Raw genomic sequence first — 27,853 nt, forward strand, 5'->3', positions numbered from 1 at the left:
TCATGTTTGAAGAGTTTTTCAGGTTTGTTAATGCTTGAACTGCCAGTGAGTGGAGCAAAACTTGGATCGTTCAAAATCTTGGCTTGGTCGCAGACGAATTTTGCAAATATAGAGAACGGTGGATAAGATGCTCTGTGAGCTTCTTTGTATCGTGAGGCTAGAGAAACCCACTTGTCGTGCAGAGAGTACAGCAGCTTCTGGATGATAGGAGTGATGCCACGAGATGTATCGAGATAGCTGAGCCCAGGTAAAAATCCATCTGTTCTGGCGGCTTGTAGTTCCAGAAAAATGTCTCCCAGTTCTCTCAACCTTTGATTTTCTCTGCTGGTAATTTTTGGAAAATCCTCAACTTTTCTGAGAAGGGCATTTTCTATAGCTTCAGGTGATCCGTAGCAGTCCTCCAACCTTTGCCACACCATATTCACACCTGCTGCTGCATTGTGAATATGAACTGCTCTGATTCTCTTTGCATGTTCAGATGATTTTGGTCCAAGCCAGTTACACAATAAATCCAGCTCTTCTCTGGGTGTTAAATTTAGACTTTCTACAGAGCTACAGAAGGATGTTTTCCAGGCCCAGTAATTCTCTGGTTGGTCATCGTAGTTTAATAGCCCTGAGCTTACAATTTCACGGCGTACCAAGAACTTGGCCAGATCTGTCATAGCTGTTGGACTGGACTCTGTGGCATTGGTAGCAGCAGCTGGAGGAGACTGGGAAGCTTGGTTAACATGGCTGGATGGTGTTGGATGGTGAGACTGATTCCAGTGGTAAAATGTTCCTCTGGGTGGAGGTGGATCATGTCTGTGTTCAAACTCAAACTGAGTGTTTTCAAACTGAGTTTTTTCGGATGGGTTTCGATATTGGGGGTAACTTGGAGGAGTGTCCTGTTTGAATGCATGTTGAGCAGGTAGCACGTGAAACTCGTGAACATTACTCTTACTTGACTGTGCGTCGGCGTTCCCTTTGCAGCTTTTAACCATTTTTTGCTGGTGTTTCTGCATTTCTGGGGTTTCTTCTAGCTTTGAGTCATGGTGAGAGTGCTCAGAGTTTAGATTCTTTGTAACGTCATGGTCAATGGATTTACTGTGTAAGCTCATACATTCTAGGTCCCCAAATTCATTCTCTGCAGCTGATTCCAAGACTTCAGCTTCTGCTATGGCGGCTGCAGCAGCACTTTCTAGTCGCAACTTGTGAAGATTTGCTTGAAGCTCCGCTTTCTTTCGTGCAGCCTCAGCTGCAGCCTTTTGTTGCTCCTCTTCAATATATGCTTGTGCTTTAATAATGTCGGCTTCTCGTTGAGCAAATGATGCTTGTGTGCGTGCAGCCTCCGCCTTTGCGCGTGCTCTGGCTGCTATAGCACTGGTTGAGGACAACCGGCTGGTGCGTGAAGAGGTGGAGCATTGTGATCTTTCTCTTTCGGCTTTTCCCATCAGGGGTCGCCACAGCGAATCATCCTTTTCCACCTCACTCTATCATGGACATCTTCTACCCTAACATTAGCCAACTTCATGTCCTCTGTTAAGACATCCATGTATCTCCTCTTTGGCCGTCCTCTCGCCCTCCTGCCAGGCAGCTCCATCTCCAACATCCTTCTACCAATATATCCACTATCCCTCCTCTGAACATGTCCAAACCATCTCAGTCTGGCTTCTCTGACTTTGTCCCTAACACAGACAACATGAGCCGTCCCTCTGATGTACTCGTTCCTTATCCTGTCTAACCTGGTCACTCCTAAGGAGAACCTCAACATCTTCATCTCCGCTACCTCCATCTCAGCCTCTTGTCTCGGTCTCACTGCTACCGTCTCTAACCCATAGAGCAGAGCTGGTCTCACCACTGTCTTGTACACCTTTCCTTTGAGTCTTGCTGGCACTCTTCTGTCACACAACACTCCTGACACTTTCCTCCACCCGCTCCAACCTGCCTGCACTCGCCTCTTCACCTCTTTTCCACACTCCCCATCACACTGAACTGTTGACCCCAAATACTTAAACTCCTGCACCTTCTTCACCTCAGCCCCCTGTAACCTAACGCTTCTACCTTGATCCCTCTCGTTCAGACACATGTATTCTGTCTTACTACGACTGACCTTCATGCCTCTTCTTTCCAGAGCAAACCTCCACCTCTCTAGCTGTTCCTCCACCTGCTCTCTACTCTCACTGCAAATTACAATGTCATCCGCAAACATCATTGTCCAGGGAGATTCCTGTCTTACCTCGTCTGTCAGCCTGTCCATCAGCATAGCAAACAAAAAAGGACTCAAAGCTGATCCTTGGTGTAGTCCCACCTCCACCTTGAACTCCTCTGTCTGACCTACAGCACATCTCACCACCGTCATACTTCTCTCATACATGTCCTGAACTACTCTGACATACTTCTCTGCCACTCCAGACGACCTCATACAGTACCACAGCTCCTCCCTCGGCACCCTGTCATACGCCTTCTCTAAATCTACGAACACACAATGCAGCTCCTTCTGACCTTCTCTGTACTTTTCCATCAACATTCTCAAAGCAAAAATGGCATCAGTGGTGCTCTTACGGGGCATGAAACCATACTGCTGCTCACAAATCTCCACCTTCTTCCTAAGCCTGGCTTCCACTACTCTTTCCCACAGCTTCATTGTGTGGCTCATCAACTTTATTCCTCTATAGTTGCTGCAGTTCTGCGTGTCACCCTTGTTCTTAAAGATCGGAACCAGAACGCTTCTCCTCCATTCCTCAGGCATCTTCTCACTCTCTAAAATCCTATTGAACAACCTCGTTAGAAATTCCACTGCTGTCTCTCCTAAGCACTTCCATACCTCCACAGGTACGTCATCAGGACCAACGGCCTTTCCGCTCTTCATCCTTTTCAGAGCCTTCCTAACCTCATCCTTTCCAATCTCTGCTACTTCCTGCTCCACAACAACCACATCTTCCTCCCTTCTTTCCCTGTCATTTTCCACGTTCATCAGCTCCTCAAAATACTCCTTCCATCTTTTTTGTACACTCTCCTGAGTTGTTAGCACCTTTCCATCTCTGTCCTTAATCACCCTTATCTGTTGCACGTCCTTCCCATCTCTGTCTCTCTGTCTGGCTAGCCTGTACAAGTCCTTTTCTCCTTCCTTTGTGTCTAACCTGTCATAAAGCTCATCGTAAGCTTTCTGTTTGGCCTTTGCCACCTCTCTCTTCACTCTACGCTGCGCTTCCTTGTACTCCTGTCTACCTTCCTCAGTCCTTTCTACATCCCACTTCCTTTTAGCCAACCTCTTCCTCTGGACGCATTCCTGTACTTCCTCCTTCCACCACCAAGTGTCTTTACCGTCTTTCCTCTTTCCAGATGACACACCTAGCACCTTCCTACCTGTTTCCCTGATAATTTCTGCTGTAGTTTCCCAGTCATCTGGAAGCTCATCCTGACCACCCAGGACCTGTCTCAACTTCTGCCTAAATTCCTCACAAGTTTCTTCATTCTGTAGCTTCCACCACTTGGTCTTCTTTTCTGTTTTCCCTCTCTTCTTCTTCCTGACCTCCAGAGTCATCTTACACACCACCATGCGGTGCTGTCTGGCTACACTCTCTCCTACCACCACTTTGCAGTCAATAACCTCTCTCAAATGACCTTGTCTACATAGGATGTAGTCCACCTGAGTACTCCTACCTCCACTTCTGTATGTCACTCTATGTTCCTCTCTCTTCTGGAAGTAAGTGTTGACTACAGCCATTTCCATCCTCTTCGCAAAGTCCACCACCATCTGTCCCTCCAGATTCCTTTCCTTCACACCAAACCTGCCCATCACCTCCTCATCACCTCTGTTGCCCTCACCAACATGTCCATTAAAGTCTGCTCCAATAACAACTCTCTCTCCTCTGGGGATACTCTCTATGACCTCATCCAACTCACTCCAGAATCTCTCCTTCACTTCTAACTCACAGCCAACCTGTGGCGCATACCCACTGACTACATTCACCATCACCCCTTCAATTTCTAACTTTAGGCTCATCATCCTGTCTGAGACTCTTTTCACCTCTAGAACACTGTTTACAAACTCCCCCTTCAGAATCACTCCTACCCCGTTTCTCTTCCTATCAACACCATGATAGAACAGTTTGTATCCTCCTCCAATACTACGTGCCTTGCTGCCCTTCCACCTTGTCTCCTGCACACACAGTACATCTACCTTCCTTCTCTCCATCATGTCTGCCAGCTCTCTGCCTTTCCCTGTCATTGTGCCAACGTTAAGAGTCCCTATTCTCAAACCTATGTTCCTGCCTTTTCCCTTCTCTCTCTGGCCACGGACCCTTCTGCCTCCCCTCTTTCTTCGACCAACATGTTATTTCATGTTATTTCAAAATCTTTCAAAATCTTGATGTTATTTCAAAATCTTCGATATCTTTATCCATCAGGATGGCTGCTTTGCTTGCAGAATAATATTGTATGTTTCCAAGTAGATCTCTTCTGGAGAAACCCGTCAGGTGGGTGTCTTTTCACTATTCTGCCCTCACCGGAACTTTAGCGTGATTTCTAGCTTGGCAGACAGCTAACAGGTTCCTCAATAAATATCCAGGAGTATGCTTGTACGTTTTGGACATTTATGAGAAGCACTGTGAAACTGAAATACAGAAATACACATAAATAAACTTCAATGTGTTACATTTTTATTTCTCTCATAACAAATATTCAACTATTTCTTACTATGCAAACACAAAACCATAATATGTGCTAAAATTACCAGTTTTCACATACATGTAAAAGACGATTAGCATGGATGCTAACATTACATTGAAATCGCCATAGACCGGCTAACGCGATTAGCATTGCTAACGTTTTTAAAACCTTTTACATGCAGACATTCTTTGAAACGGCAAAAACTGAACACTGACATCTGAATATTACTTATCACTTAACTTACAGACATATGTACTTCAGGGTTGTGACGAGAAGATGACGAACAACACAACTGCTCTGCTTGTACGTTGGTGCTGCGAGATTCTACGGCAAGCTGAAAGGGACAATAATACTGCGCAGCAACTACTCTGCCAGCTTTTCTAAAGGGGGCAGCACAGCAGTTGTTGTCGTTCTTTTTCTATGGGTTTTAGAGAAACTCGAAATTGCAAGAGAATTTGCACGTACGTAATGTAAATTTGGCAAGCTGTTTTACATACGTGTACATATTAAACTGCAACGTTATTGACGCACAGGTAGCGGAGTGACTTTTTAGCCTATTAGGATGCAGAACACAATGCACGATGCAAATCCGTGAAATACCGAAACCGTGAAAAGTAAACCGTGTTATAGCGAGGGATCACTGTAGTCACTATTCCAGTGCAAAAAGAAATCTAACAAAGTATAATATAAAACATGTCAATATGTACCATAGAAATGTGCAAATACAAAAAACGTCTGTAATAATGTGCAGAGTAATATGTACAGATATAAACATGTCAGATGTGCAAAAACAGCATTGAGGTGGAAAATAGTTGACAAGTTTACAATAAACTTAAAAAGCAGATATACATATGCATAAATACATGTACACATATATACATACAAACATACATTGGCATGTGCTGTGGCAAGTTTTATCTGTGCATTTTGGAATTGAGGATGGTTATTGCCTTGGGAAAGAAGCTGTTTTTGAGTCTGTTCGTTTTTCTTCTGATGCCTCTGTAGCGCCTCCCAGAGGGCAACAGGTTAAACAGGTCTGAGCCGGGGTGTGAACTGTCCTTGATGATGTTCTGGACCCTGCTGAGGCAGGGTGTGGAGTAGATGATTCCTGCCTAGGGACTATGGATGCAAATTAGCATCATTGCTATAATCCAGCATGTTTACGCCTATCATTGGTAGATGTTCATTAATGTGCACTGTCCCTATTAAATAAAGCTTAAATAAATAAATGTCCGTCAGGGTGGGGAGAGGGCACAGTCTGTGATCGTTTTCAGTGGACGTTATCTATCCAGTTGCATGTGAGGGGGGGAGGCTAAGAGAGACCAGTTTCTCACAGAGTCTGTCCGGGATGATGTTGAAAGCAGAACTGTAGTCCACAAAGAACATGCGGCCGTAGCTCTGCTGCTGCTCCAGGTAGTTCAGCGGTTCAATGGTTGTCCCGTTGTTACACCAGTTGTCATGCACTTAAACGCAGAGCCTCCCTCCTCTCCTCTTACCGGAGTCCTGGGCTCCAGCGGAGAAGAGTGCGGCCCTCGAGTTGCACACTAGCGACGGGTATGTCCGGTTAGCGCCAAGTTTCTATAATTATCAGTGCACAACAGTCATTGACGTAGGGATTTCCAACAAGTTGTATTCTTAAGTTATCCATCTTGTGCACCAGGTATCTGGCATTTGGCCCCATGATGGATGTGTAGTTATTTCTTTTTTTTTTTTTACTATTTACACAACTATGTAGAAAAATGATATTTTGCCATATTCATATTTTTTTATTATTTCAGCAAAGTTTAATGTTATTGATCACACCAAAGATATATTTTCAGCAGCTTTTTAAAGTTTTCTAATAGTTAAGTTTAATGCATTTATCTTTATTAGCATCATGTTTAAATCAAACAATGTTTTCCCCTTTTTTGTACCATATTGTAAACAAATAGATATACTTTATGTTTCTTTTTAGTTCCAGTCTGTAAACATCTCTACTAAATATTTTACTAAATCCATGTGACTTGTTCAATCTTAACAGGACAACTACAACAACAATATAACTTTTTTAATGAACATCTGCAAGAGTAGTTTTATTTTGTAGTTAATAATAAATAACAACGAGAAAACCCAAACTATCACTGTATAAATGAACTTTGGCTTTCAGACAGCAGGTATCATTAATTCTAGTGGATTATCGGATGGTGCAGACGGCCAGCAGCAGAGGTCAGTGAACTTGAGTCACAACAGATGTTCTTTCTTGTTATGGTTAATTTTGTCTTAGTAATGTCATGGTTTGAGTTTTTTGCATTAGTTTTTGCTTCCTGTTTTATTTTGAAATGTTTCCTGCTATGTCATTGTCAGTCCTGTTTGTATTTAAGTCTTGTCTCTGCCTTTCTCTTTTGCTGGTCCATACCGTCTGATTCCCTGTTTTCCTGGTAACCTGACAGTTGGTTTGGTTTGTTAACCCTGCTCAGTAGCGCTTTTGGTTTGAGTATTAAAACCCCTTTGCCTCCTCGCCTCTGCATTTTGGGTCCTTTATCAACTCCCCCAACGTGACAAAATGGATCAGCCATACTTCGTCCTGGACCCAGCAGAGCGGGACATGCGGTTACAGGATTACTGGTCTTTCGATCGGCCCCAGTTATCCACTCTTGCCATGACGGGGAGTCATCTTGCCCTCAAGGCAAGACGAGGAGGGTTGTTACCACCGTCTCCTTCGACATCCCCTCCCTGACTTTGCCATGCCAGTCCCAGACTCCATGCCTGACCCATTAGCCGACTGCCTCTCCGGGCAGCGTGACCCCCAGCCGTCCTCCGGACCCGCCATGTCAAACTGCACGATTTCCCGGCCATCCTCCGGACTCAACGTTATTTTCATCACTAGGGTAAGACTAACCTGTCTCCTGATGGTCTCATCCCAGCTCACATTCCCTATTAGTGGGTGAACAATCCAGCGCTTGGTGAATTCTGCATCACAATGAAATGAAGAGCCCACATCAAAGGATCACAAATGAAGTAAAGTTCATTTAAGGTTCTCAACTTAATCCTGCTTGTGTTGGAGTAATTGAAAACTGGAAATAAAACACGGGAGCAAGACATTTGCGATGACACATGCTTGGCTGATTGAAAGCATTAGCATAAAAGGGGAAGCCTCATCATAGCTCTGGATATCGTGGCTCAGAGGGGAGTGAGAAACTTGATAAAATGCGGAGAGCTTTTTCACAGGAACACTTCAGGAACAGAGGCATCAATAGTGTGAACAAAGCCCATTGAGTCAACTATTGTTGTGATGGGGGCTATATAAATAAAACAGACTTGAATTGAATTGAACAAAAAGGAAGCCATGCATTCCATACACATATTCGCTCCATTTTATAGTGAAAGCAACTCCCTTCATTAGAAATAAGTACTGCAAAATCAGTACTGATAAAGAAAAAGTGAAAGTGTGGACCCAGGAGCAAACAGTTATTTTCACCAAAGATTATAGGGACTGCAGCGGCAGGAGAGTAAACTGACCCCAAAGGTCAAAATAGACAGAACTTCAATTTGTTTTCTAGAGGGGGTGGTTTCAATTTAACAGAGGCTGGAAGCTCAGCAACAAAAACACTCAAGTCTACAACTTTAAGTCTACACTGGATCACATGTTTCACTCTGCTAGCTTTCCAGAAAGCCACCAGGGCAGCGCTAAAGAGCCGCAAGCGGCTTAAGAGCCAGTACTAGACCCTGCTGTTTCATAAAATTACAAATGAAAAAGAATTTTGATGAGTCCATGAAAAATGCTTTGAATTACATTATAAATTTGGCTGGATTGCACCAGCAAACAGCACTGGCTGTGGCTAAAAACTAATTTGATGCTAGCACATGGAGATTGTTGAATTCACTCTCACGGCAAAAAACATGAAACTTGACTATTCGCATATAATTTTCCAAATGCTGCCAATGCTGAACTAATTTCTTGGGCACACGGACCAAGAGGAAAGCTTCTGTTTAGGATTACGGGTTAAGGTTAAGATGTGTTCACACCGAACGCGATTCGCTGCAAGTTTCAATGTTAGGTCAATGGTAAAGATGGGAGTTGAGGTCCAGTGGCACAATTTAAGCAACGGTACGCGGCACTTACTGCCGGCTATGCATGCCGAGCTGGTTATACAGAGACTGGACAGTCCTCAGTAAGGCCCCCTGGACCCCAGAGCTGGTCCAGTGTTTCATGACCAGGACTGTTGTTCCTGGATCTGATGTTCGATTATCGGACAAACACTCGTCTTCAGTACCCTGGCATAGACTTTACCAGTGAGGCTGAGGAGTGTTATTTCCCACTAGTTTGAACACACAACACTTCAGTCCCCCTTCTTGAAAAGGGGAGCAACCCTGCCCTGCAATGTTGCAGAAACGTGTCAGCCAAGACACTCCCACAGCATCCAAAGACTGAGGTACTTGGGGCAGACCTTATCTACTTCCAGTGCCTTGCCATTGAGGAGCTCATGACTACCTCTGTGGCTTCAGTTTGGGTGATGGACAGCCCCACCTGAAGCCCCACTTTTATTACATTTATTGCGCTTATACTTTTATTGTTTTTACTCTGTTTTTGTGAGTTTGATTCTTTTTATGTTTTTATGACTATTAATTACTTTGAAATATTTTCAAAATTCTTTTTATGATCCTACTATTGAATGAATTGTGTATTTTGTGGAGCAATGGATGGATATGCAAATTCCCTCAGGATCAATAAAGTCCTCTCTATATCGATCTCTCTCTAAAACAGTCAGTAAGTACTTTCATGCTAACTAATTACCTCTGTGGTTATATTTATGATGTTTTTTATTGCAAACAATCAAAAATAAAAATACAGTCTACTTAAATGCCTATCCTAATAATAAACCTAAATCTTGCAAAAAACAACAATAAATCTAAGAAAAAACAACAAGGCCTACTTGCAGTAAATACTAACATCCTACTAAATGCTTTGATTTCTAAAATACAATACTGGAAACAAAAAAATCCTTCTTAAATATCTAAATCCTACAAATTCTCTAATTTTAGTTTAATGCTTTTCATAGAAGAAGAGAAATCCGTTGTTTCCAATATCATTGTAAGAACTCCTTGGGTCAAAAATGACAGTGGAGTCATCTATTTTAACCACTGTGTTGTAAGTAAACAAATAGGTAAAGAAGTGGTCATTCAAGTGGCAAATAACTGAGGACAGGAAGTAAGTTTCTTGCCCGTTGTCAGTGGGAACTTCCAAGGAGTTAGATGGGAACACATAGTCTCTTGGTTGTGTAGAATCAGGTGGACGTGGTACAAACAGCAATATCACATCAGGACTGTTAAAGTACAACTGGTGTGTGACTTCGGTATAGCAGAAATTGCAAAAGTCTTTGTATTCAGTTTGTTCTTTAATCATGCTTTGGAAAAGTGACTCAATGGACAATTTATCTGGTGAAGGTGAAAGGTAGCAAATAGATTCTAATGTATCCACACTCTTCAAGGTCTTACAGCACTGTCTACAGAAGGTGGTTTTGTGTTTCTGCAGAGCTGATTGAACCCCACAATTGCTTAACCAGGACATCAATGGTCTCACAAATTCTGTAACTACGTTTAGCTGGAAGAGGCGCAGTGTTGGTATTTCCTTGCTTAATTCTAACAGCACGGATATAAGTTTTTCTGCATCAAAATGCTGTCCTGGGTGTTGGAGAGCTTTTAAAAACAGTTTGGAACAAACTGGTAACTCTGATAGACTCATCAGCTCTGACCTGGATTTTTTGCCAAGAGTAACTTTTACTGTATGAAGGTTTGATACAGCCTGGGTTGTGGCATTAAACCAGCAATTGAGGAAGTTGTTTGAAAAAGTGTTGAACATTGCAGTTGAAAGTTGATGGACGCCAGAACTTGCATTTGCTTGCATCCCAGTGTTTACTGGTTCCATTTCAGATGTATCTTTTGTTTCATCTTCTGCTTTCACCTGGGTTTCAACGAGTCTTTCTGGGATTGTATCATAAGCTTGGACCGGCTGGGAGGTGTTCACCATTTGTTTTGCTTCCACAGCATCTTGTCCACCTTTGGTTTCCTCAAAAGGGTTTTCAGTTATGACAGAAGTTGTTGTAGCTTCATGGCTTGAATCCCTTTGTGGTTCCTCTTGTTCTTCAAAAGATCTTTCAGAAATTTCTATACCAGCTTGAGGTACCCTCTCAGGTGTTTTCGTCATTCCTTCTGTATGTGATTCATCTTTGGTTTCTACTAGATGGTTGACAATTTTACGCACAGTTGTGGTAAAAACGTAGCCCAAAGCAAAACCTAAAGTTAAAATCCCCATTTTCTTTCCAAGCTTTCTTTCACTAGAAAACAAACTCGAGACAAACTTGGGTTCTATTAGTAAAGATATTAAATGCTCTTCTATTTTTGGATTCAAAGGTGTGACATCATGAGGTATGTAACTGATGTCATGACCTTTGGCATCAAGTGCTGTCATGATGTCATATGGCATGTTAAATCATGACATCACTTGATGGTATGAGGTCCTATGGTGTCATGACCTTTGGCATCAAGTGCTGTCATGATGTCATATGGCATGTTAAATCATGACATCACTTGATGGTATGAGGTCCTATGGTGTCATGACCTTTGGCATCAAGTGCTGTCATGATGTCATATGGCATGTTAAATCATGACATCACTTGATGGTATGAAGTCCTATGGTGTCATGACTTTTGGCATCAAGTGCTGTCATGATGTCATATGGCATGTTAAATCATGACATCACTTGATGGTATGAGGTCCTGTGGTCCTATTGCATCAAGTGATGTCATATAGAGTGATGTCATCAAATTAATAAAAATACTTGGATAGTGTTTTTTTGTCCTTTAATTTAATTTTGTCCTCAATTTAATCATTTTAATCAATTAAAATGTAAAAATTGGACTTCCGGTGGGATGAATGTAGGTGGAATGTTTTTTTTATTTTTTATTCATCTTACCTACATTTGTAACAGATTTTTGTCGGACCGGACGAAAAACAAAAGGAGGCAAGAAGCGAGAGGGATGTTACAGAGGCGTCGATGGGAGGGTGTGTTTGTGTGTGTGTGTGTGGGGGGGGGGGCATGAAATAGCATAATTCAATCCAATTAAAATCAATGTTTTTGTATAGCCCTAATTTGCAACAACAGTCGTCTCGATGGGCTTCGTACCGGTAATTGAAAAAGTAAAACATGAACTCAAAAGGATCATGAATACATAGAATTCAATAAGAAAATACTTTCACGGTAAGGAAAAACTCCTAAAAAAAACGGATTCCAGAAAAACAAAGAAACCTCAGGGGTGTCCACATGAAGGAGGGACAGGCGATTTACCAGAACTCATAGAGAAGAATTAACTTATCTAACTCTACAACTACATGTTTGAAGTCCAGCAGACGAGTTGCTGGATGTTTTTGATAATTATGGTTAGGTTCAGATGAAGTACAAATCTAGAAAGGGCGGGGCCTGTCCACACAGATGTTATAAACATACATGTTGGCTCAAAAAATGTTTACATCCAACTATGTCAACATGTACACAATACAACTCATGTTTACAGATGCATGCAGATGCACGCATTCAGACCAACACATAAACTATTTGTGCAAAGTGAGATAGCACCTGTGCTCGAGTGAGTGTTTTTCTTCTGCTGGGGTGGATGATGGAATTTAAAAAGAAGGAGGGAAAGTGTCCAGTCATCCCCACACCTAGACCCCCACCTTAACAGCAGCGGCGGCAGCAGCCAGGAACCCCCCAACACCCACACAGTACCAGATAGAGAACAACCGCCCGCCGGGTAATCACACCTGCCAGCCACGCCAGGGCCAGCAGGACCGCCACAGGGCCCCCAAAGCCAGGGAGCCATAGGGGGACAGAGACCGCAAGCTCCAGCCAAACCAGAAAAGCAGTCCTCCCGCCGCACCAGGAGGACACGACGTTGGGCCCCGCCCCGGAAGAACACCCCCAGCCCCAGACAAGCAACCCACCACCACCCAGGAGTTCTGAGCATCCCTCCACCCCAGGCACGAGCCAGGGCCCCCCAGGGGAGACCCCCCCCACGCCTCATACAGCCACCCACCCAGCCCACAGTTGGTCCAGGAGAGAGCGAGACAGGGGCCGGCCACCCATGCCCAGGAGGAGGAAGAGAAATGGTGGTCCAGAAGGAATTATTGCCAGGTTTTTGATACAGCCTGAGACTCAGCTTCGCTTTGCTTTTATCTCATGTTTTTATGTTTTATGACACTCATTTATACCATTTTTTGTTTGTTTTTATTGTTTTATTGCAGCATTTAATGTATGGCGCCTTATTTGACTGAGGTCATTTTAAGATGCAATATAAATGAATAGAACTTAAACCAACTAGGATACTAGATCTGTTCTTATAATCATCTAAAAAGAATGAAGAATGACCAATGATTGGCCGATAAGCATGCTGGGAAACGTGACGTACTGCTATTGTTGTTATGCTACGAGCTAAAGGTAAGTGCTTTAGGCGAAGCAGCCAGCTTAATATGATATTTTTTAGATTTTCAACGAGACAATAACAGATCGACCATTCTTGCTTTTATTTTTACCCCTATTGAATGCTCACAGAGACACGGAAGTAGCGGCAGGAAGCGGCTTTTGCAGCAAGATGACGGAGGGCGTACCATCAGGATGATGTGAATGAACGTGAATACGATGGATGCTTTTGTACTTTTTAAAATAAATAAATTTGTTCTCTAAACATCCTCCGTGTCTTCAATGCAATGTAATGAGACACACACAGTCAGAAATGTGAAGGTATCTGCTGTAAATCTATGACGTAAATTAATAACAGGATAAATGATCGGCTAGTTAGTTAGCATGTAGCTTAATAGCCTTCGAATGTAAAGCGACTGACTGCTAAAGTTAATAAAATATAAGTCCTGAATATTATTTTTCATATTCGACCCTAAACTACAATATCAGCTGTCTGACAACAGACCAGCCAGTTGCCCAAATGCCGGCATACATCAAAGAGCTCTGCGGCGGAGCTAGTAGTAGCCTAGCAGGAGCTATCGTATGACAAAGCAGCCTAGTTATCATAAATCTTTTGATATTTTTCTTATATTCATTGAGACAGTAATAAAGGGATCATTTTTGCTTTTCATGTTCCTTTTTTGAACGAATGTGGGTCACAGAGACACGGAAGTTACCGCTGAAAGCGGCTTTGCCGGCGTACAGAGAGAGCATATCCGCGTGAATGACTTATGACGTGAATAATTATTGCGTTCGAACGGATTAATTATTGCGTTCGCACGAGTTAATCATTTCGAGGGAACGGAATAGTATCTTGTGGGAACGGAATAGTATTTCGTGCGAACGAGATAATAATCTGTGGGAACAAGATATTAATCTGTGGGAACAAGATATATTTTAATATCTTAATGTCAGGACACGGGCTCCGTAGTTTTCCGGGAGCCACAGTTCTGGATATTCTGGAGAAACTCCCAGACCTGCTGCGTTTTCTCCCTTCCACAGTCAGGAAACTGATTTTACACGTCGGTTTTAATGACACATCTTATCGGGAGTCTGAAACGACTAAAAAGGCGTTCATCAGACTTTTTAATTTTTTAAACTCCTGCCCATTGACTGTTATTATCTCGGGACCCCTCCCCTCCCTGAAGGGCCGCTTCAGCAGGCTGCTGAGTCCGAGCACCTGGCTCCAGTCTGCTTCCAGCCTAAACAGATTTGTTTTTATTGACAATTTTAATCTTTTCTGGAACAGAACCTCATTTTATAAAACTGATGGGATTCACCCCAGTCCACTGGGCAGCAATGTTTTAGCTGCAAACATCAGACACTCTGTCCAGACATCACCAGTCCCCATCATGCCCACAGAAGTCCAGACCACCTCCTCATCCGTGCAGACATCGGTCTGTGGAAGTGACTGACTGGATGTGGTATCACCTCCCCACATTCCCCAAGAAACTGCTTCAATCGACAGTGCTTCCTTGCCACGACCTGCTGCCCCCCCAGTCTATCCCATTAAGACTATTATTACAATCAGGTCTTCCATGAGGGGAAGTGCTGGGAGAAAAGCAAATATTAACTGCCTTCGTCCACTAAAGGAAGCACCAAAACTTGAGGAAGCAGCTTCCACAACCACTCCACCCCCCTCTTTTAACTTGGCACTTTTGAATATTCGGTCGTTGTCCAACAAAACATTTATCATAAATGATTTTATCCATGATTATAATTTTGATGGACTCTTTTTAACTGAAACATGACAGAGCACGGATGCATCTACTGTTATCACAGAAGCCTCCCCACCCAATTTTAGCTTTGTTTTTTCAACCAGGGATGGCAAAAAGGGTGGTGGTACTGCATCTATAATGTCCAACTCCTTTGCAGTAAAGCAGATTTCACTAGATGAGTACCCCAGCTTTGAACATCATGCCTTTGTTTTTAACAGCCCTCAAGTTTTATGCATCACAGTGTACACACCACCCAAACCAAGCTCTGTTTTTATTGAGGAGTTTTCTGAGTTTCTAGCATCTGTCCACACTTCCTTTAACATGATTTTAATAACTGGTGATTTTAACCTGCATATAGATGGGAAGTCGAGCTACTGCACCTCTCAGTTCTTGGACTTGCTGTCCTCTCTTGATTTTAAACAACAAGTCTTGACCTTGTCATCAGTCATGGTTTACCTACCAGTGTGTCCACTGTTGTGGATCTGGCTGTATCTGACCATTACTGTGTGCTTTTTAACATCACTGGTTTTATAAAACAGGAGACCTCTGTGAGAACGGTGAAGAAACGCTACTTGACTCCTGAAGTGGTCGAAAAATTTATTACATCTGTTCGCTCCAACTCTTCGCCCCCTGTGAACTACTTGTTGAAAATTTTAACAGTAAATTAAAATCCAGTCTCGACTCAGTTGCTCTAAAATCTAAAATGATAGGAACCAAACACACACCCCTTTGGAGAACTGAGGAAATTAAACAATTGAAGAGACGTTGTAGATCTGCCGAAAGACTTTGGAGAAAACACAAACTTGAAATAAACTATCAACTTTACCAGAACCAACTAAAACTATATAATCAAACCGTAAAACAGACCAGAAATTCATATTTTGCAAACATCATTTCTGTAAATAAAAATAACCCCAGAGTCCTCTTCACCACAATTGAATCTTTAACAATCAATCAACTTGAATCTTTAACAATCAACTTAAATGTGAACAAAAACACAATGCCAGCATCCACCTCATTGTGTGAGGACTTTGCAGACCACTTCAGGAGCAAGATTGATTCTGTCAGATCAAACATCAAAAATGAACAGAAAAGCCTTTTTATTGGAAATGATGGCTTGATCTTACCTGAGGAAGCACTGGACAGTTTTGACCTGGTTGAAGCTGCAACACTTGGTCGAGTTTTCTCCCAAGTTAATCCAACAACTTGTTTTTTAGACTCCATCCCTCTTTCACTTTTTAAATCATTTTACAGGTCTTTTGAGAGTGAGATTTTAAATTTCATGAACTCCTCTCTACAGACGGGTATTTTTCCTGCTGCCTTTAAAACGGCAGTGGTGAAACCGTTACTCAAAAAAACTAATTTAGACCCTTCAATTTTTAATAAATACAGACCTGTGTCCAACTTGCCATTTTTAAGTAAGGTTTTAGAAAAACTTGTTTTTATTCAGCTAAATGAGTTTCTCTTACAAAACAACATTTTTGAGATAAACCAGTCTGGTTTTAGAACGAACCACAGCACAGAGACAGCCTTGTTAAAAATCGTTAATGATGTCAGATGTGCCTTGGATTCAGGTCAGATCTCAGTACTGGTTCTGTTAGATCTAAGTGTAGCTTTTGATACTGTTGATCACCTGATCCTTGTAAACAGACTTTAAAGTCTTGGCCTTTCAGGGACTGTTCTCAAGTGGTTCGAATCATACCTCATGCAGAGAAACTTTATGGTAAGCATGGACACACACTTTTTTGGGGTCCATGAAATTAATTGTGGTGTGCCTCAAGGTTCCATCCTGGGGCCCTTGCTTTTTAACATTTACATGCTTCCTCTGGGGAATGTCATCAGGAGCCACAACATCAGTTTTCATAGCTATGCTGATGATACCCAGCTGCACATAGCTATGTCTCCTGATGACACACGACCATTAGAAGCACTTTTTAACTGTATTTTAGATGTGAAATTATGGATGGCAAATAATTTTCTGCAGCTCAATCAGGACAAAACGGAAATTTTAGTTATCGGTCCTGAAGCTAAGAGAGAGAAACAGTTTCTGAAGCTACAGGAACTTTCATTAAGTCATTCAGAAACAGTCAGAAACCTGGGTGTTATCTTCGACTCTAAGCTAACTTTTATCCCCAATATGGGTCTATGCTCTATGGGTTAGAGACGGTAGCAGTGAGACAGAGACAAGAGGCTGAGATGGAGGTAGCAGAGATGAAGATGTTGAGGTTCTCCTTAGGAGTGACCAGGTTAGACAGGATAAGGAACGAGTACATCAGAGGGACGGCTCATGTTGTCTGTGTTAGGGACAAAGTCAGAGAAGCCAGACTGAGATGGTTTGGACATGTTCAGAGGAGGGATAGTGGATATATTGGTAGAAGGATGTTGGAGATGGAGCTGCCTGGCAGGAGGGCGAGAGGACGGCCAAAGAGGAGATACATGGATGTCTTAACAGAGGACATGAAGTTGGCTAATGTTAGGGTAGAAGATGTCCATGATAGAGTGAGGTGGAAAAGGATGATTCGCTGTGGCGACCCCTGATGGGAAAAGCCGAAAGAGAAAGATAAAACAGATGGTTAAAACTGGTCTTTATCATCTTAGAAATCTGGCTAGAGTCCGCCCACTACTCTCTCTTGCTAATATGGAGATGCTAAGGCATGCTTTTATCATGAGAAAAGTTGATTACTGTAACGCCATGCTTGCTGGTCTTCCAAAAACAAACATTAGGAACCTTCAGCTTCTCCAGAACTCTGCTGCACGAGTTCTTACAAAGACCAGGAGGTGGACTCACATCACCCCAATTTTAAAATCCCTGCATTGGCTCCCCATATGCTTTAGGATTGATTTTAAGATGCTTTTACTCGTTTTTAAATGTCTTAACGGTCTTGCGCCTTCTTATTTATCAGATCTTTTAGTAAGATATGAACCCTCACGGACCCTGAGATCCTCTGGCACTGGTCTGTTAACCATTCCAACTGTAAAAACTAAAACCTATGGAGAAGCTGCATTTCAGCACTATGGCCCCCGTTTATGGAACAGTCTGCCAGAGGACCTGAGAGCCGCAGAGAGCATTGATGCTTTTAAGAAAAGGCTCAAGACCTCTCTTTTTAACCTGGCTTTTAGCTAATTTTTTACTACTTTTATTTATATGTACTTTTTATTTTTATTTTATTTATTTATCTATCCATTTTATCTTGTTTTATGAACTTGAACCTGATTTTTAACGTTTTATTTGAATTAACCTTATTTTAATGTTTTATTGTTTTTATCAATATGTTTACTTTTTTATTCTCATTTTTATTTCCGGTGCTCCCTCAGCTGGAACCTCTCCCTCTGGGTCGGCTGCTGTTCAGCCTCTGCGGGTCTAGATGGGGACCTGTATCACCGCTCAGCCTATTTCTCATTGTCCTTTGCCATCAGTTAGGGGGTGGGAGGTGTGAAAGGAGTGGGGGGCTAGGTACGGGGAGGGGGGCCCTATTTATTTATTCATTTTTATTTATTTATTTTTAAATCGTCAATGCTTGTTTTTATATTTTGTTGTGTTTTAATGTAAAGCACTTTGTGTTATATTTTTATATGAAAAGTGCTTTAAACATAAAGTTTGATTTGATTTGATAATTGAGCTACTGATTAGTTATCATAAGAAAAAGAAGAAAGATTTAATCTAATTTTTAATTAGATGCATTTCAAGAGTTGGTTTTGACAATAGACATTGAAGAGATGTACTTCTAAAGAGCAGCTAAAAGGATGCTCTGCACACACAATACAGCGATGAAGCTTCTGCCACATGGGAAGCTGAGCAGAAAGTAATCCAAGGCACAAAGGTGCTGATGTAGGGCATTTCAAATAAAGAAAGCATGCTCACAAGTTGCTTATCAGTGCTAACCTCCTCCAAGACAGTCTGCACTAAGCAATGTATGTAAAATGTTAACCCTTATTGTTTTGTCCAATCATTTTACATAACGCTATAGCATCAATCAATAATGCGTGTCAATCTAAAGTTAATTCCTCACCAGTGCAGTTTCTTCCCCCCAGCTGCAGCGCTGTATACTTCTATGTAGTAATTCATCAACACAATGTTTTCAAGACAATTGTTACACGCTTGAAAAGGCTTGCTTCCTGTAAATCAACAGCAATTGGCAAGCAGGTTCATGCTTTGAAAACAGTACAGGAGATCGTTAATCATCAGCCTTAATGTTGATACACTTGTTTGCCATAATGAAGGCTAATAGTTGGTGATGTGTGAAGTTGGTTCGTTACCCCAGACTGTACACAGTTGATGTTACTCTGAGGTGACTTTAAATTTAAATGAAATAAAAGTTCCATTAGATTATGTTTGCATTTAAACTGGAATGGGTCTCATTTTTTCATCAATGTCTTGCAGCATTTACTGGATATGTATATATCGGTGTGTCGAGCTGTACCTTTTTTCATCTCTGTACCATTCAAACTCAGCTGTTGGTACAGCAACAGCCTCACACTGCAGCGTCCCCAGGCGGCCCACAGGAGTCTCTGAGTCTGTGGCCTTTGTTATTGACGGAGGGTCTGAAAGGTTAAAAACCAGAGATTTAATGCAAACCTAAAAAATACACTTTGTTTTTTCCCAATGTGTTTGGAGCCCCATGTTTATATGTGTAGTGCAGAAGTGTGTCTGTCACACACAAAGGCTGTTTTTAAAGACCCACTCTGATTATCTTTTGATCAGTTTCCAAAGTGTTCCTAGAGGTCTTTTATTGATGATGATGCCGTTTTTAGCCAAAAACAAAACTTGTGTTGTTTACAAGGACATAGTTTCTGACATGTTTTCTTATTAGAAATTTACGTCTGAGTTGTGGGCGGGACTGCTGACACAGAGCAAACCCCCCCAAGTTTGGTACACCTTATACATTACATATGTTCAAAAATAATTTATTGACATCACGTCTTACAATCCGTTACACATGCAAACGCGTAAAAAAAACAGTTTCATCAGAGTGGGTCTTTAAATTTTGAGCTTTATTTGTATGTTTTAGCAGCATCAGGTGGACAACAACTGATCAGATTAATAGTTCAGAATGTTTCCTCTAGCACTTAAGGATTCCACTTACAAACAAAGAATTATTTGATGTGATCATGCCAACGTTGATTACTGCCCATCTTTCAGTCAGGATTGGACACAAAAAAGAGCTTGACACGAACATGCTTGAACATGAGATGTTGATTAGGATGAGCGTGAAATCAACAGACTTATATGATTGGTTTAAATCAAACAATACTCTTTAATTCTGTTGGTCAATTATGGTAATGTTCCCAATCTCATCAGTTCTGAACAGCCAGTTTACTGAAATTATTCTTTTTGCTCTGAGAAAAACCAAAGCTAAATCAAAGGGAAAAATTTGTTTCATTTTAAAACAATAAAAGACCAGTTCCAGATATTTAAAGGAACTTCCTTTCTGTGCCGACCTTTAATCCAAATGCTTCAACATTAAGTTTACAGATTTAAACATGTGCTCCGAACAATGTTAGAAGTTTAGTTCTAATAAATATAACAAATAACGGATTGTTATTACTTACAGTTGACAACAACAGTGACGTATTTGGAATCAGGCGTGGCAACATCATTATTGGCTCTGCATTCGTATCGACCTGCTTGGTTTCGCATGATGCCTAGAATGTCCAGGTACTCCTCTCCATCCAGGGGCTCTGCTGCAAGGAGACAGATAGAGACAGAAAGATAATACAAGAGACAAAGGGAAAAAAAAGAAAATTTTGGTTTTGGTATAAAACAATCTCAAACTTTTTAAATCTGGACTATTTGAATAATGTGTTACTCATGCAAATTTAAAAAGGGAATTTAATTGATTTTTAACTTATTTCACAGCCAATGGTTTCATCAAATGGTGTTTTTTAGATGAAGTGTCCGATTCAATCCGATTCAATTCACAAGTCAAGATCAACGATTTACAGATCAAAGCTTGATTCTCATTTTTCTATGTAAATATGTTTGAATGGTTGCTACATTAATGTCTTTTTACTGGATGAAGGAAATTGTAAGTAATATCTATTTAATCACCATCATTTATACCTTTATTTAGAACAGGGGATCCAAATCCACATAAAAACATAAACATCACTGATCTTTTAATACCAAATCTTGAAAATATTCTCCAAGTTTTGCTGACCAATTCAGTTCAATTCATTTCAATTTTATTTATTTAGCCCAATATTACAACAATAGTTGTTTCAATGGGATGACACTGGTAATTGTAAAAACATAAAATCAGTTCTAAAATTCAACAAACTAAACAGCCTAAGCTAAACTGGACATCCCCGCCCTTAGACCCTCCTTCCCACAGTTCCAGTAGATCAGTGATTATTAAAACAGGAGGCATCTTAGTCACCCGGCGGGAAAGGAAGGGGGGAAGGACTAATGTTTGGACGTTGGAACATAAAAAAACCGTGCTCCAGGACCGCATGTCCACTGGCCTTTCGTCACTTGCATTAACCTAATCCTAATCATGACATTTGAAGATGTATTTATAGTTGTTAACGGTGGTTTTAACGTCTTAGAAGAACGGTAATGTTGACGCACATGCCACCGATACGGATTGGATACCTACACCTGCCTTTCTCTGCAACTGTGATCAGATTTGTTGAAGAATGGAGAATTGCATGTATAATGAATGTATGCCTTGTCTCCCCCAGGGAGACGTACTCCACAGTTTGAGAAGATATAAAGTGAATCATCTTTTATCTCATCAATTTCTTCTTTTATAAAGGATCATTCACATGTCTTCCCTGCAAGGATTCTTTCTCAAATATTTTCCAGATAATAGTGCTCAATACGACTGGCTGAAAGATCCATTTAACAAAGCAGCACCTGGTGATTTGAGCTCTGCTGAGGAGGATCAGTTCATTGAAATCACGTCAGACTCCACCCTGAGGATAAGGTTTACAGCGCAGACACTCCCGGAATTCTGGCCGGGTGTGGAGAGGGAGCATCTACTCATGGGGGAGAAGGCTGGGGGCATTCTGCTTCCATTCCTCATCCTATATTTGTGAGATTTCCTGCTGTTGCCACTTTGAAAACAAAGAACAGAGCTAGGCTCAATATTGAGCATGATTTGAGAGTTGCAGTAACAAACCTGCAACCTGGTGTTGAAAAGATGTGTAGCACAAAGCAGGAAAATTGCAGCCATTAACACAACTTTGTTTCTTTTTGCACATAATGTTATTGTTCTTACAAATTGAAGGATCCTATATTCATTTTTTTTTAGTCTCTAGAATCAAGAATGTTTCAGATTTTGATATGGTGTCAAGGTTGAACATATTTGCATTTCAGAGTGATAGTTACATAGACTAAAGTGTATATTTTAAACAATGACATGCAGTCAGGGGAGGGCTCACCTGCAAAGCATTGCTTGAAAAATAGACAAGTTAAACAACATTAATTTATCTTACGCATGCCTCAAGGCAGAGGGCGCTGGTGATCCCAGAGACTGTGTCGATACTGTCACTTAATACTGATTCCTGCTGGACCAAAAACGTCATTGCAGGTAACCGGATTAAGAAACTCAACTGATATACTTATTAAATTTAATCTAAACACAACATTTATCATGTAGTTCTCATTCCCATGTCTCGCTCTATGATGGCCCAGCATTGAGGAGGTGCTTTAAAGTTTGACAGTTCTGCAGAACAAATGCCACATTTAACCTCCAAAACATAAAATGATTAATTTTAAATCAGACTCTGTTTGAAATGGAATTGTATTCTGCTAGATAAAGTGGAAACCGAGAGGAATAGGAGAAACAAAAAGCCAAAAACACTATTAAAACTATTAAATAATTCCCCGAACCTCATTAAAATACCACATTTAACACCTTAAGGAAAGATTCAGTAAAATAAAACGTAAAACACAGGTGGGCGGGGAAAACAGGGGCGCCGGGCGCTAGAATTATTCAACAGCTGAAAGCTGGGCGCGCATCCGGGGCATCAACAATTGTTTTTTTCCCCCTACTCTGTTAAACTCACCGCTGGACTGATTTAGCCCCCAAGGGACAGAAATGTAACCAAGACAATCCGGTCATTTTTCAAAATAAAATATCTTTCAAAATAAAAGATAGCTTAGACTCATAATAAAACTAACTCAAACCCGCCAAATTGACGTGAAAAACGCCTAAATGAAATTTTCTCCTCAAAATCAAACCCCGTAATCTGGCAACCCTGCTGGTAGATGCCTTCCTTGTTTGGCTCATCTGTGACACACCAAAACAGTGGCTGTATTGGTCACGTGACTTCTCCTGAAGTGATACGTGCACTGATATGGGGTTTCACTTTATGAGCTCGACATGTGAGGCGACGCGTCGGTGGTGTCGGATCCATCAGTATCTATATGGGAGATTTTGTGTCCAAGTTCAGGAATTTGTGGAGACACATCTATGTCAGTGTCTCTGTGAGACAGACTTTTAAGAGTGAAGAGAGAAAAGGAAAACTTTTACAAACAGGTTATCCATGTGTTTCTTTAGAAGGAGCGGCGCATTGACCCCATCTATAGGTGAAAGCAAGTCAATAATAACAATTTCGGTAATAAAAAAAAAATTCTGAAATGAAATTTTAACCCTTGTGCTATCTTAGATGACCCCCCCCTTACATTGAGGTGTTCTCCCTACCATGACAAAGGTGGATAAAGGTGGAAAGGTTTCATGTAATCCATGGACACCAGTGAAGATCACAAATCATTGAAAAAAAAAGGTTCAGAGCTCTGTCTAGGTCAGGGGTCGGCAACCCAAAATGTTGACAGAGCCATATTGGACGAAAAAAACTAAAAACAAATATGTCTGGAGCCGCAAAATATTAAAAGCCCTATTTTGGCCTTAAAATGAAGGCAACACATGCAATATGTATCTATATTAGCTATATTAGCCTACTATCAAAATGACTACGTTGGCTACAAATACATAATGAGCATTCATGATTAAATGATTATTTGCCCCGTAGTGCATTCTGCGGAGAACACGCACCACGTGACTGCTCTGTTGTACAAGTTTAACTTTATTACAATATTAATGAATTATGATGTTTCATTGCTTTGATAAAATTAAAGAAATGCAATAAAGAAATCCCATTTTTGATGTCATTTTTATTTTGAGGATTCGAAAAAACAACAAAATGAAACATGCCTGACATGCCCCTCTCTGGGAACTAAACAGAGTGCAATAAAACGCAGCCTACGTTTATAAAAAAATAAATAAAACAGCAGCCTTTTGAAAAGGTAAAGTATATAAAATCAACTGAATACACTTAAGTTTGATTTCTGTGCAAATGCCAAGCAAGTCAGTGCACGGGTAAAACAGCAGCGTCCTATTCTTTCGCTGTACATCTCAGTCAGCTGTGCTCGAATGACAGAACAGCTTCAAGCATTTGCGGCGCCTGCAGACTTTCATTCAGCTCGTTTAGGTGGCTTGCCTTGTCACAGTCCTATCCACCAAAAAGGGCAGCTTTTTCGAGCCACTCAGTTGTATCTTCCAGTTGCGGGTAGTTCAGGTCTTTGCTTTTCAGGAATGTTTTCACGTGTTTGAAACAAAGTGACACAAAACGTCACCCCTGGACAGCCATCAGACTGTGTTGTGTAGCAGGAGATCAGAATATTTGCTTTCAACTTCATCAAGCAATGCACGGAACTGACGGTGGTTCGATTTACATCTGCCACCTGCCTAGCGGTCCCCTAAAAGTTTAAAAAATATAAAACAAAAAAAAACCCTGCCGGTAGAACGATGTGCTGCAGGCTGTGACGTAAGTCTTCGTTGCCAGAAATGTTGGAATCCAATATTGCAACGACCCAGCCGGGATGTGACTTTAGTAGGGAAGCAATAGCCAGGCTGCTCCCACTAATGGTTTCATTGGAGAGCTTTCTGTACCCTTACTTTGCAGGACCTCAAATAGCCTAAAGAAGGAATAAGCAGGCAGAAGACCAATGCTTCTTTTTCAGCTGAAGCCTGTTTATTCAAGCACACACTAACTGCCCAAACAGCATGGACCTCACTTATACTTCCAGCCCTCTCACTCAAGGTTTTCACCCCAAAACTCCCCACTTCCCATAAGCCTTAGGGGCTGAAGGCGGGGCTAACCCCCAGGTCACTACAATATTGTAGTGGCGGTCATGTGCATTTTAGGTCTGTTAGCAGCAGGGGATTGTGGGATACGGTCTCCTGATCTAATTAGGGCTCAGCATGAGCGTTTCTGTTTGCCCAAGTTTCTTTTCATATTGCACTTTTGTTGTTCCACCTTAGTTTATTCTTCCTCTTATGCTGTTTCTTTATGTTGCACCATGAGTGTGGGAGGGGGAGAGGTTGATGACTCCTGTGCAATGTTCAATGTGGTGCGTGTTCAAAATAAATGGGATTGTTAAACTGGAAAGGAGACTGCTGTTAGCATCTCATTCTGCCTCCTCCTCTCTGAGACTTTACAGAATCGTGCGGAGTTTGGGACACACGGACAATTCTCCAGTGCAGCCAGTTGATTGATAGCTCAACTTGTTGACATATCGGCTCCCATGTTTCCTGGCGTTACAATATTTATTCTGCACAGTCTTACAGCATTGGAAAATGTTAAGAATGTTTGTGTATTGTTTTTCCTCCTACAGAAACCATATTAAAACAAAAAATATACTTCTCTCCCCATCTTTTCACATTTTCAAACATTTTTGAAAATGCACCAGGGAGCCACTAGGGCAGCGCTAAAGAGCCGCGGGTTGCTGACCCCCGGTCTAGTGGGTCTAGATGACCCAACTCCCAACGTTAAAGTGCCTAGGATAGCACAAGGGTTAAACAACACACTTTAACTGTTGCCAGTCAAAAGGGGAAGAGGCCACGCTGTAGGCTTCATTTGTTTGTCAATCTGACTGATGACATCAGGGGTTCAACAGCCGGGAACCTCACCGCAAGTCACTGATTTTCACTACATTCCATTGGATTCATAAAGGTTGGGAATCAGCAATCTTGTACATAGCAGATATTTGTGGTCATATTTCCTGGAACAAATTGTGAATATCCGAGTACAGTGTTTCCTCATTTATCGTGGGAGATGCATTCCATAAATAACCCGAGATAGAGTCAAATAAGCTATGTAGGATTATAGATGTCTAAGGCTGTCAAAGTCCTCACTACACATTTTCTACACTTTCCTCAGACAGACACAAACATTTTCACTCTTTTCTCTCTTATTTAAACTCTTAGAGTTCAAACCATAGAAAAATCAGTCCAGTAGTATGAAATAAAAACAAAGATCTGATCCCCATGAAGATTTGTGTAACTCATGTCTCTGTACAAAAGACACAACACAGAAGAGATTGTTTGACAAGTCCAGCAGCCATTATAGGATGCAGATAACAATATAGTGCTTAAAAAAACAAACGAACAAGAAAGCAAGCCAAATTTCACAAAAGAAAATCCGAGAGGACCTCAAAAGGTGAACCAGCGAGGAAACCCTTTATTCGGGTACTTGTTACAGCCCTAATGAAGTGATTGATACACCTAGCCCATATTGGATAATAATTCCACTTGAGTAATGAGGCAAACAGAAAAATACAAGGGAATAGTGAAGAGAAGAGTTCAAACAGAGCTCCTCATCTCAGTGACACCTCAGCAGTCGGCAGTTGTAAGTGAAGCCGGCTCGCCTAAGGGGATGTTAGTGTTTGACAGTTCTGCTGTGCACAAATTGGATGCAAATCATCCTCCTATCTGACTGCAGCAGTCATTACATTTCAGTCAGGTCATTCTGCACAATTCAGGTTGTGTTTATGATTAATCAACTTGAAAATGGCTCGTGTGAGTGACGTTTAGAGCTAAAAATTAGAAACACAACTGATGAAACCAAACTCATCTTAAGACGTTCATCTACATGAACATTTGCTGCATTATTAGATATCTTAGGGAGGATCGTAAGAAGAGAACAGCATTGTTCATGTTGATGATCATCATGTCAGGCCTGCAAACATTAGGTTATCAGTGATGCGATAATGAAACCTTAGTTTACGTGTTAAAGGTTACTCTTAAAAGGCTCAGGTGTGTGCTAAATGCTCCCTAGTTGAATTTGATGAGATGATTTGGTTTTACAAAATGCTATTAAAATTTCATTTCCCCCGACTTCCAATAAAATCTTTCAGAGCTGCAGTGACTTATTAAGTCATTATCTCCTTGTAAGCAGTGGAGGAGCACAGCAGATCAAACTTGTCTGCACTGAATGAACTTGAAGTCTCAGAAGAGACAGCAAATTTAATAACTATGGTGTTAAATAGCCTAATACTTTGCTTAGATTGCGAGAATAGGATATAATGGAAATGTGACAAAAGTCGCAGTGACAATATGCTGGGGGTGAGGGACAAGAAATACCAGCACTAGATGTAACTGCTAACAACTGTGGACTCACTTGTAATTTAAGCAGGGGACTGTAGGCCCTGTGAAACCCAACAGCACTATCGTTGAAAAGTAGTCAGGGAAACCTATGCCTTAGCTACAGGCAACCTTTGTGCCACTAAACCCAGAAATCTCCCAGTAAAGCCTCAGGCACATGTACCCAGAAGGTGCAGCCACCTTAAGAGATGTCGTGAAAATGGAACGTAGCTTTGTTGCACATGTGGTAGGTTTATTGTGTATTTGTTAGGATAAAGTAAGTTACATGCATCTATGACATAGGTGTAATGTTATCGTATGGTGGGTACCCTTATCTGCCACACTATTTGTTAGTAAGGTGAGCATACTGGCTCCTTATTTGCCCCATGTGTGCAAATGTTGCACACATGGGGCGTGCAGCTGATTTGTACCTGTGACACAGTGTCAGTTCTGTGTTTGTCTTCCTCATTCTTGTATTTCTCTGTGCAGGTTGGCTGTGGCTCTCCTGGAGGACTCCGCCCTCTTTCTGGTGGCCCTCCATGGACTGGCACACAGCTGCCTGCTCTTAAGGTTCATTTGTTTGAACTGTATTTAAGTGGTTCTGTTTCTGCACACTGTGTCGGTGT

The 27,853-nt window shown here is 41.4% G+C and overlaps 1 protein-coding gene across 2 annotated transcripts in view; it reads right to left on the reverse strand.

The window, feature by feature from the left end:
* Positions 1–27,853, reverse strand: part of LOC110016276 (limbic system-associated membrane protein) — an 828,641-nt gene that overhangs the window by 18,822 nt on the left and 781,966 nt on the right. For both annotated transcript variants that reach the window (XM_023961459.1, XM_023961458.1), the window contains 2 exons: positions 20,410–20,541; positions 19,281–19,401 (listed from right to left, as the gene is read on the reverse strand). In XM_023961459.1, coding sequence (XP_023817227.1) covers positions 19,281–19,401; positions 20,410–20,541 — 253 coding nt within the window. The remainder of the gene's footprint in view (positions 1–19,280; positions 19,402–20,409; positions 20,542–27,853) is intronic.

Source organism: Oryzias latipes, chromosome 13 (genome assembly GCF_002234675.1).
Source record: "Oryzias latipes chromosome 13, ASM223467v1".
NCBI lineage: Eukaryota > Metazoa > Chordata > Actinopteri > Beloniformes > Adrianichthyidae > Oryzias > Oryzias latipes.